This window comes from Parasteatoda tepidariorum, chromosome 3 (genome assembly GCF_043381705.1).
Source record: "Parasteatoda tepidariorum isolate YZ-2023 chromosome 3, CAS_Ptep_4.0, whole genome shotgun sequence".
Classification (NCBI taxonomy): domain Eukaryota; kingdom Metazoa; phylum Arthropoda; class Arachnida; order Araneae; family Theridiidae; genus Parasteatoda; species Parasteatoda tepidariorum.
The window spans coordinates 91,482,495-91,494,595 of record NC_092206.1 but is presented as its reverse complement, the minus strand read 5'-3'; the positions used below and the strand labels follow the sequence as shown (position 1 = coordinate 91,494,595).

The following is a 12,101-nucleotide window of genomic DNA, read 5'->3' as shown; positions in this document are numbered from 1 at the left end:
AAAGTCAAACATTATTAAAAAAATTTAAAATAGATTTTTTGCACAAATATTTCTGATTAAGTGTCTTCAAGCATAGTTTAATACATTTTTAAGCTTTTATATGTCTTCAATCATTTTTGAGGAATGGCAACATAAATATTTCTTTCATTTTCACGGCGACCGTGATTATTTTGCCAGCGGGCAGTTCGCAATTTGTAAACAAACATCTAAAAATATGGTTCGGTTATTATGATAAATAATGTAATTGCAGAAAAATTTTAACTTTTTTTTTAAAAAGCTCTAACTTATTGTATTTTTTTAACTATTAATTATTTTTACATTTCAACATGGGAACATTTCTGTATCATTGTTTTTATCTTTCGAACATTTAAATGTCTTTACATAGTTATTTTCCTTTAGTTACATGAAAAGTACAAAATAATAGTTACTTTCTTTTAGTTACATGAAAAGCACAGAATAAAAAGTAAGACAGAATAATTGATAAGTTTTCTATTATTTAATTAATGGATAACATTTGTATAGCATTATAACTATTCATTTTGATTTTATATATTCTTATGATTATTTGATTTCTAAATTCGGGGATATTTCCGTATCGTGATCTATAGCGCCAAGACCTACAATCACCAAGGTGCCAAATAAATTTTAAACTTGCAAATTTAAAAAAAAAACGTAGATGTTTACCCGGGGGTGGCTACGAGTTTGACCTTACGAGTTAGACCCTTTCTTTGATGTTTTAGTTTCTCGCAAGCCGCTGTCCGAAAGTTCCAAAACTTGGCGATTATTCTGCCACAGATCACGATACGGAAATATCCCCCAGATGGGGATCATGATGCGGAAATCTTCCCAAAGATAGCCTAAGTTTCCTGATATTCTGGCAGTGGCACGCAAACTTTAAAAAAATCTACGCTGACCTAATCATAGAATTTATTAGCCTCTAAATAATTTGCTTTCTTTAAATTTTTGCACATTCAAATGCCTTTTACTGCACTTTCTTTAGTAATTGTAGGTAGCGTGAATAGGTATTAATACGAAAATATAACAAGGATATTTCAGTATCATGATCTACTGTGCCAAATGTATTTTAAGCTTTCAAATTTAAAAATGTAGAGGCTTGCCAGGGATAACTAGGAGTTTTACCTTTCAGTTGGTCCTCTTCTGCGATTTTTTTTAATTTTATTATTATTTTCTCATAGGGTACTGTCTAGAAATCGCCAAAACTTGGTGATTATTTGATGTAGTAGAACTAACTTGTTTGATCAAGTATGGTAAGTATCATTATACCTAGGCCAAAATAATTGTCAAGTCTTAACGTCTTTCGGACAGTAGTCAGCAAGAGGCTAAAATAAATAAAATCTTAAAAGGAACTGGAAAGATATAACTTGTAGCCACCCTTCTGCAAACTTCTACATATTTTTTAAAAATTTTGTCAATTTTCGCTATGTATTATGCAAAAGCATGGTTTTCACATTGTTCTATTCAGCGTTTTCACAATTCATTCAAACACAATGTATTTAGGTGTGCTGTCAGTCCATAGCGTATGAAAGCTCCAATCATTGCACTTATTTGGTGAAATTTTTGCGGGTCCGCATGTGCGTCTACTGAGCTGGGTTTGGTGAAATTCTTGCATTCTCACGTGACACTCTCCTGCATTTTGCAAGATATTCTCAATTTCATGCTTCATTTCCACCCCCTGAAATCGAACCAATAAATCTCTCGATCTTTTTATGGTGGTTAATATAATCAAGAAAAGAGTTCTTTGTCAAAAACTAGTAATTTTTCATGATCATGTAAAAGTCTTTGAAAATTATTTAGCATTTTGTTGCATTTGCATTACATAGTGCTTAGAAATATTTTTTGCGTACTTAAAAGGTGCTTATTTTTTGTTGTAAGATTTAGCTACGCACCTTGTAAAAATTTGAATTTTAGTATGTATCTTTTATAGATTGCATCATTTACCATAGCTGTATGCGATGGCGAATATCCAAGACACTGCTGACTTCTTCAGTGTAGATTTTCCCCAGCAAGAAAACTTAACTGATGATATTGATGAGGAAGAAGATAAGGAAGAGGCTGCTGAAAATGCAAGGAGAGATGCTGAGGTAATGCCTTACTATATCATATTAATCTTGCTTGTTTTTAAAATCATATAAAATAATTGTACAATATGTTTGTAAATGCATTTAAACTTCTATTACCTATTAGTCAAATACTGGATTTTCCAGTGTATAAGTTGACTGAAGTTTTTTAACTTGAGAATGGATTTTGTGCGAGTTCAAGTATATAGCTGTCCCCTGAGTTCACGCTTGTTAAAAATGATATTTTCTAATCAAAGACAAAGTTTTTCGGTACTTTTCCATTTCGCCGGCGCAGAGACAATAATGTTGCTAATGTAAAATCACCAAACACCAGTAAATTCAATTGTTGTTTTTTATTAATTATTATTTTTATTGTCTTTAAGATCATTAAAAAAATTTATTGATAAATAAAATAGATGATTTTACTAATTAAATTGATGAAATTAAAAAGCCCAGTTTTTTCTTTCTTCTTTTGCCTTTTTTATAAAATATAATCTATGCATAAAGTAATGTGTAATCTTTTTAGCGAATGTCACTTTCTACTCTTGTCCCTCTCATATAATGATCTGCGGTATTCTGATTTTGACGAATTCTTTATCTATTAGCAGGGTTACTGATGTAAAAATTGTACCAACTGTTATATTTAACAATTTGACATGGCTGTTGTCAAACTGGCTTTTCGTGAAATTAGTAAAAGACATTATTTGAATTTTATGATATTCAATGAATAGCAGGTCACTATTAAAACAATTTCTCCAGTTTTACATTATTCAATTAAAAATATTAAAATATTTAAATGTTGTGACCTTAAAGTATCTGAGTCAGAGGTTTTAATTCTTCTACTTAAATATATATATTGCAGTTTTGATTTAAAATTGCTTTTATGATTTTAGCTTCAAGAAGAAATAGAAAATTTTGATGATGATTCAGAAGCAGAGGGTTCTGAAGATGGGTCTGATAATGAATCGGGTGTAAATATGTAAGTAAGCAATTTTGCTTTTATAATGTTTTAGCGTTTTTTTATTTTAAGATTTTGTGTTTTAGTTATTTGTGTTGATGTTGCTTATCCTAACTGATCTAGCCAATAGGGTGCACTAACTCCATAAGTTAGTAGACCCTCAGAAAATTGAAAACAAAAAGGGGTATTTGTTCTAAATAATCCTTCTTAAGTATAAGGAAGGAAAAGAGATCTGGTGTGAATATCAAGGTCTTGTATTCTCCATAGATAGTTAAATTAAGACACTTCAATTATCCACTTGATAATGTAGTTTGAATGATACTTGATAATGTAGTGCTTGCCCATCCTTTGAAATTCAGAGCTTCTCTGGGTTGTTTGCACTGTACCAGTCATGTGCCAGGAAGAGTCAATAGCAGATTTTTCTCTTGTTTTTTAATCTAAACCATGAGGTGTTGTTGATTCTTTTGAGTGTTTTTAATCACCTCTTTGACTCCTGAAAAATTGATAATTCTTCCATCAAAACTGGGAAAACTGTGTTCTTACAGTTAGGGGGAAAAAAACATTTTAATTAGAGCTATGATATACAGTCTATGCTCGTTAGTATCCACCCCCCACTCCTGCAACCTTTCCATTAAAACGACTAATTGATGAAGTCCTGTGAATCGTTTAGAAGGTGCAGTGTTTTTTTTTTTTTTTTTAGCCCTCATTAAAACATCCAAACTGAACCATTCACTGTTTCACTGCAGTTACTGAAATTTTGTTTAAATTTTTTTTTTCAATTGATGAAATAAAGCCGTAATAATTCACCATAAAAGCAGGTGTTAAACATTTTGTGCTTTCAAAACCAACCTTTATCTGTATACAATGAATTATATGGGTAGCAAAAGAATTCCAATTGTTTGTTTTGATATTTGATGCTAAATAAATTTGAAACATCTTGAGTTTTCTTTGAATGAGAAAAGAGTAATTGGATTATCTATCCTAGATGGACCTAGATGTAATCCATGTCAAAGATGATGAAGTATTGATTACTTTTAATCATTGAGAATTAGAACTGTATACTTTTTATACAATCAAACTTAGTAAAAACAGGAAAAAAGATATGTCATATAAATCTATCATTAGACTTATGCTCTTATATGACTCAAAAACTTGGACCTTGTCAAATCACATGACCATTGACTACTCATCTATGAGGGAAAAGTTTTCGGAAGGATTCTAGGTGCAACGAATATAAATGCTACATGAAGGCACAGATATACCATAGCAACAATTTTACAACAGCCCCATTTGGGCTCAAAATTGGCTTATAATGGGTCCTATATGAACATGCACCGAGGGACCATTATTGGCTTGTCTAGATGTTTTAATATTTGTCCTATATCGGGCTAATATCGACCTTTATGGGGCCTATATTGGTTGAACAATGAATATAAAATATGGGGTGAATCTGACAATTTTATATAGCAGATAATATATTGGGTTAATCGATTTCTGCATAGGGCCAATTTTAGAAAATGACGAGCCTTTGAACTTTATTGAGTTGAAATTCGTGAATAGTGGTCCAATGAGGGCCCGAGTTATTTTTCTGCTAGGATAATAATGAGCTGTGCAGGCTGTAAACAGAGGCAGATATTATCAGCCATATTAAAGGAATCCACATCAAATTTGCTAGACATAGCTGCCTAATGGAGCTGTTTTCCTTAACACCCAGTCTTTAATTATACAGGGTGCTTAGCAATTTTAAAAAGTGCTTATTTTTATTTAAGTTTTTTAAAAGCCCTTAAAGGTGCTTTTTTTATTTGGTGTTTGTAAAAAGTGTTTAATTTTTTATCTTTTAAGAAGAGATTTTTTCTTTGCCGTATCGATTGTCATTCTAAATTACAAAAAATTCATGATTTCTATAATTTTCTCTGTAATATTTATCAGAAACTAGTTATTTTATCACTTTAAAAGGATAGAAAAATAATAATTTTTGTTACTGCACAGATCCTAGTTATGATTTTTTTTTTTTGGAAAGTGATTAAAAATATTTTTGAGTGCTTAAAAAGTACTTAAAAGGTGCTTATTTTTTGATGAAAAATCTGGCTAAGCATCCTGTTATAAATCGATAGGAGCCTGAACCGGAGACAGACCCAGTCTAAGGTGGGTCGACTGTATTAAAGGAGATTTAGAAGAACTTGAAGTGAAAAACTGGTGGAAGAGAGACGAAGATGAAGGTGATGAAGAGAGCTGAATGGAAAATTATCCTGCAGACCTTATTTTTCAAAGGGCTGACAAGTCAATAAAGAGGATGAAGAATTATGTGGAAATTGAAGTTTCTTGTATGCATTCGTAACATTAATAAATTTCTTTACAAGGAGTTTAAAAAAAATCCATCAGTCATGTTTTCTTGCACCGCAGCAGGAGTTGCAGATTTTTAGAAGATCTCCAGATTATTTTTAATAAATTCTTGTTTCTCTCTTTTTTATTTAAAGGTAAATAAATGGGAGGATTTTTTTTTCCTTTTAAAAACAACTCTAGACTTGCTTTGAATAAACTTTAAAAAGTTGTATTAAGGACACTGCGAAAAACAAAATCGAAAGATTTTTTTTTTCTCCTCTCTCTCTCTTTTGCAGACTTCAATATAGAAATTCAGTTCTTCGGCTAGGCTTTGGAAACTATGGGTGCTTAGGACATAGGACTCATATTTCTGGCTTCCTTTTTACTAAAAGCGTAAAACGAGAATTTGACCTCTTTATCCATGTATTAAAATTCACATTCTGTATCTTGATAGACAAAAACAAGAACATTAAAAAAAGGATTTGAACAATCAAGGCTTTAATGAGTTTCAATCAAATACCAGCAAGAAAAATCAACAACTTAATTTGATACTCAGAATTATTCTCCCTTTCCTGTTATTAATACAGAAAAAGCAACAATAAAAAAATGTTGATGCATTTTGTTAGTTTGTTTCTAATTTTGCTCACATAAATCTGCCTACTAGCTATTTTTTCCCCTTACTGAAGAACTATGTGTTCCAAGGGATGCATCATAACTAATTTTTCCCATCTCTAAGATTTCTAGCTTATTTGAGGCATTATAACACAAAGGCGAAATCACTAGGATTTATTCCATTTTTTAGTATCATCATTTCATCTTAAATTTAAACAGATTCATTTCTGAGTGGTCTTAGACCTGTAGACCATACAAAATTGTGAATATTGCTCTTTTAACAGCATAATACTGTTTGTATTAACTTCTATTGTTTTATTCATTACTTTTATTTTATCAGTAATACATATCCTGTTTCTTTTAATTGCAGCAACTTCGACCATGAATCTCATGAATCCTTTCCAGTGAGTTACATGATTGTTTTAACTTTTCTCTTTATACTTTAAACTTAACTTATTATTGTAAAGCAACTTATTATTTTAACTTAATATTGTAAAATAGAAATATGCTATTATAAGTTTAATAAAACATGTTAGAGTTTATTTATTTTGACAGAACGAGTCCTCTCCATCCTTTAAAAAAGATCTATGAAATTAAATTTATTTGATGTAAATCATTTTTTTTAATTAGAATTAAATTAATGTTTAATTGCGATCGAAAACAATGTAATAGTTAAAATGGTTAATATCTCTCAAACAGTTAAAATTATTATTTAATTACCAATAATTGACTAAATAAAGTTTTTTTTTTCAAGCCTGACTAAGCTACTCTAGTTAGTCTTTCTTCATCTTTGATGTATATTAACTGCATATTTATAGAGTTTGAAAAGCACTGCATTAAATTAAAACTGAATGGATATAATTGAACTATGTTTATTGCCAGAAAATTATTTTACATATATTTAGTTTATGGAAAATTATTATTTAAAAATTGCATGCTATTTTTTAGTCTATTTTGAAACATTTTCTCTGTATTTTGATGGGTAAGAATCAGTATTTATCCTGAACCAGGTACATTTATATAGGGAGGCAAGAAATTCTCAATTCCTGATATTTCCCCAAAACTTAGTTTTTTTTTTTTTTTTTTTAATGTGAATTTCCTCTCAAAATTATAACACTCTTTTTAGTTACACAAGGCTCTGCGATAAATCGTAAATTCAGCAAAAAAAAGTTGTATTTTGACAAAAATATTGGCCGATGAATTTTTCTACCTAAAAGAAAAATACAGTAGAGAACCGATTATCCGGAACGATCGGGACTATCGCTATTCCAGATAACTGATTTTTCCGGTTTTCTGAATCGCTACAAAAAGCCGTTTTTTTAGTGTTAAACCCAACTTTAAAAAAAAAAAAAAATATTTGGAAATAATCTTAAAAATAAGAAAAAACGATGAGGTATTACACTAATGATTATTTCTGAAATGATGGTAAGCTAAGCATCTTTCAAAAAAGAAAGAAAAATCCCAAAATCTTATGAGGAAAAAAAAGTTTTTTTAAAAAAATTGCGTGAAAATTTATCGAATTTCGTTCCGGTTTTTTGGTTTCCCGGTTTTCTGATTTCCGGATAACGGGTTCTGTACTGTATATACATAATACTGAAGAAATAGATCAAAGGAAATTTCTTTGAACAAATTCTGTATTTTTTATTCGATCACAGTAATTTCTATTAGATGCACAGTATAACAAATTAGAATTATATTAAGTCCAGATAATGTAAGCAACAAGAGAGAGTATGTAAGCATAAGACAAACTACCGTAAAATATAGATTACTACGTTCATAGCTGAATCACACGATATCGTGTGACAAAATTTTCCCTACATTTTGCTAAGTGGTAGCAAAAGGCATCAAACTATTTTTACAGATTTATGCTTTCTTGTGACAGTAACATTTACAATAATATGGCAATAACTTAATGTTGCCAAAGGTTTATCTTTATATTACTGCTCTAGTCTAAGAAATTATTAAAAATCAACCGCAACCTATTTCTTTTCCTCAAAAATGATAAAACATCTACATTTTTCATCCTCTCTCATTCATTACTTCTTTACTCTTCCCCAACTGCAAAATGACTCTTGATTTGAATTTCCGTTTTATAAAATAATTCAATTTATGGTATATTTGTGTTTTGATTTGAAGTTTTTCTTGTGATAAAATCAATCATAAAAGTTGTTGAAGATTTGCCTAAGAATTTTGAAATTTGACTAATATTTTTGATATTTAGCTAATTTACTAGTTAATAATTTGAAGTCCTTAACCCGGGCCCTGGTTACAATAAATTAATAACGTTAAAATTTATTGATAATTCTTTTAGCTAAGAAAAAAAAATTACTCAATTTCACACAAGTCTTGAATAAACTAATATCTTTGTTAACAACAGAAATCAAACTAATAAATTAACTTCAATTCAAACTAATAAATTAACAAATTGGCATGGAGAGTTATTTGTGTTATATTAAACATAAATTTTTTTTTGTCAGGGATTAAAAATTATGTTACAATAATTGCAGCTGGACTGCAATGACTCAGAGGATAGAGCGTTCGCTTTCCAATGAGGTGAACCTGGGTTCGATCCCGGCAATATAAATTCCGCCTATATGAATTCTGCATCCGTCTTGCACCGGCCACTGTGCTGACGTGAAATATCCTCAGTGGTAGACGGATCATGGGTTAGAGTCCCCTTGCCCTCAGGCTAACTGTGGGAGTTCTCCTTTTCTTCCTCTCCTTGTAACACAAACGCGGGTTAGTTCCATCTAAAAGTCCTCCTCGAAGGCTAATTTGTAATAATACTTCCAGGAGTTCCCTTGTCTTCTGGATTAGGTTCAAATTTACAAGGCTACGCAGTTGAACATTAGTAGTCATAAACCCAAAAATTGTTTCGGCTGTTCAACAATGGTTATAAAAAAATTTGCAGGTATTTTTTTTCTTTCTTTTTCTAATTGGATTCATTAACTTTCCAGTGCCGCCTGAAATTCTCTCGAACTTCGTTCCTGCAATCGAAATATTTTGTATCTCTGCATTTATAAGAAGTGTTTTATGTTAGTTTTTGATTTTGTACCATACTCTTTGTGTCTCGTAGTAAACTCACCTGAAATGATTATTTCAATCGGTGGTAATGCATAGAAATTCGATCATTACGTTGCAAATGTTTCAGCATTGTTTTTCTTTTTCGGAATGGTGGGTAGAGTTTCACTTACCTTGGTTTGGTCCTGGAGTTGTTTGATTGCCCAATTTAAGGGTTGATATCTAATTGGACAGCACTTTCTCCGATAGTGACTCACTGGTTCAGAATCCATTCTAATGTAATGCCCCCTATAATTTCAAAGCTGAAAAAGTCCATGGGCGATTGGGGAAAGTGGTGCTTAGGCCAGTGGATAATACCATCTGCCCTAGGATCTAGTATGTGCATGTGTCATTACTATCTCCAGATAAGCATTTAGGATAAATCCCAAACAGCCTTCAGCTCTTGACAATAACAATGAAACCAAATCGAAAAACAGGGTTCCTTTGGATCAGGGAGAACAGGGAAAACCTGGATTCATCAAGGAATTTTTTAACTCAAAAACTCAGGGAATAGTCTGGGTGAGTTGCAATTTCTTTACAAAAACCTGGAAAATTCCTATATTATACTTGGAAAACCTTAAAAATGTCAGTAGCAGTAATCCGTTATTGAGATTCGAGGTAAATTATTCTAACATCTATAACAATTATTTTGTCTACAAATTTCACATTTTAGACAAACTTTTCCATGTTTCCATCTTCATTCAATGATTTTTTTTACACAGGAAATCTATTTGTCATTACAATTAAAAGAATTACAGTTTTTTGAGGAAAAATTGCATGATATAGTTAAAATAGGGTCTCAACTTTCATTGAAATTTAGGAAAATTCAGGAATACCTGGAAAATTCAGGGAATTTTTTTTTTTCTGAAAGTGAGTAGGAACCCTGGAAAAAGTTTTATATATTTTTTTTGTTCTAACTGTTTTTTCTTGCTCATTTGTTTCAACAATAAATTTTTGACAGAACAATTATTTTTCTTTCTAAATTAGGTTCGAAGAAATGGGCAAGGTATTAGACCACGCCAGCGTGTACAAGAAAATCTTCGTGAATTTCTAGTAACTCAAAATGAGGATGATAGAAATGGGCATGGTATTAGGCCACGCCAGCATGTACAAGAAAATCTGCGTGAATGTCTAGTAACTAAAAATGATGATGATAGAAATGGGCATGGTATTAGGCCGCGCCAGCGTGTACAAGAAAATCTTCTTGATTGCCTGGTAACTCAAAATGATGATGATAATATTTCTTTAAGCAACAGCTATGAGAATAGGCATGATGATAATCCTCTGATGACTTCAAGCAATAGCTATGAGAATAGGCATGGTGATAATCCTCTAATGACTACAAGCAACAGCTATGATGGTGATCCTAATCTTTCTTCTAACAAGAGCTATACCAATGGTCATGATGATAATCCTGAAGTATCTTTAAGCAGCAATTACACTCCTAGACATGACATTCCATGTCAAAATCACTTTGATAATACTGATTGGCAGTATCTGCCTTCTCAAAACAATTATGGTGCTAAGCCTACTGAAGATATTTCTCATAACTCTGGCAATGCTTCTCGAATTATATACAATAATGTGAACCATCATTTAGGTATTCATCCCACCCCACACACTCCAAGTTCTGTATTAATAGCTTCTCAAAACAAATCCAATGATGATGTTCCTTACACCAAGCCTGTTGGAGATGGACATCTTTTGAATGGCACAAAACAAGACGCAACACTTCAAAGTAAAGTAAAATTTTTGTTGTTAATAAATATGACATTATCATAAAGGGTTATGAACCACTTTTCACTGAAACGCTCCCACGTAAATGTCCCCTGATAAAGTCCTCTATCGCAATTGTGATTCTTTAGTTATATTTATGTAAAAAAAAAAAATATATTTTTGAATAAATTATCATTAGGATTTTAAAAAAATGCTTAAAGGTGCGTATTTTTGATTTACGTTTTATTTTCTTCATGGAGGTTTGCAAAAAGTGCTTAATTTCGTCTTTTTTTAAAAAATGAGATCAATTCTTGTCAATTATCATCATAAACTGCACAAAGCATAGTTTTCACAATGTTTCCTTCAATTGTTTTTCAGAAATGAATTATTTTATCATGATCATGTAAAGTCTTCGAAATTGTGTTTGCATATTGTTGATTTTATGTATATAAAAGAACTTTGAACAATAGGAAGAAAAAAAAAGTTTATCTATGTGCATATTTTAATTTTGATATATTTTTTTTTAAATGCTTATTTTTTACTGGAAAATTTGGCTAAGCATCCTGGACAATAGTTATCTAGCCATTAAGAAATGCCACCAAAATCATAAGCTTGGACGATGAATTTTGTCAATCCATGCATATTTAAAATATTTGTGTAATCTGTCATTTATATTATGCTATTTAAAAACCAAAATAGGAATTTTAAAATTCATGTGAGAGCCCATAGTAAAGTAATCAACAAAGCCACATGGATTTAGGATAAATTCGGCACAAATCAAGCTTATCAAAAAGTGATTAATCTAATGTGCCATTCAAGACTTGCATATTGTAAATATATGTATTAAAAAATCCAGACTTTATAAACCATGAGGAAGTTTCTAGCCAATAACTGATTAAAACGATCGAAAAACAGTGTGAGTTTACAATGGAAAATTGTGTGCCATTAATATAACATTTAAAAAAATCAACTTGCATTTACGATATTTTGAAATTGAAAATATAAGGTGTTTAGAATAATTTAAAATGGAAATAGTGTGCTTTTCTTTGCATAAATATATATCATAATTGATATATGTATAACTTCTGTAAATTCAACATATCTTACCTTTGTCTACCATGTTATATTTTTTGTGCCACTAAATTAAAATTTTGATAGTCCATTCAAATCAATATATTATCATTGCTAATGTGAATCCCATCCGCATATACCTACATGTTGTAACATTTACCTAAGTTTATTTTAATGTTAAGTTTATTTTTAGATGACTGTTACAGTAGAATCTTCAGTAACAAGCAAAATCTAAAACACTCATATACCCAAGTGAATTTTCCCAAAAGAAATAAATTAAGTGC

The 12,101-nt window shown here is 30.8% G+C and overlaps 1 protein-coding gene across 11 annotated transcripts in view; it reads left to right on the top strand.

Annotated features, from left to right (window-relative positions):
• The first annotated feature begins 142 nt into the window (after positions 1-142).
• Positions 143-12,101, top strand: part of LOC107451483 (centrosomal protein of 152 kDa) — a 57,499-nt gene continuing 45,540 nt past the window's right edge. For 3 of the 11 annotated variants that reach the window (XM_071178994.1, XM_071178996.1, XM_071178992.1), the window contains exons 1-5: positions 143-240; positions 1,946-2,102; positions 2,972-3,057; positions 6,341-6,374; positions 10,018-10,768. In XM_071178994.1, the coding sequence (XP_071035095.1) occupies positions 1,974-2,102; positions 2,972-3,057; positions 6,341-6,374; positions 10,018-10,768 (1,000 nt within the window). In that variant the 5' untranslated portion in view covers positions 143-240; positions 1,946-1,973. Of the gene's footprint in view, positions 464-1,945; positions 2,103-2,971; positions 3,058-6,340; positions 6,375-10,017; positions 10,769-12,101 lie in introns of all 11 variants that reach the window. The other 8 variants (XM_071178990.1, XM_071178991.1, XM_071178989.1 and 5 more) reach the window with 5 other exon arrangements.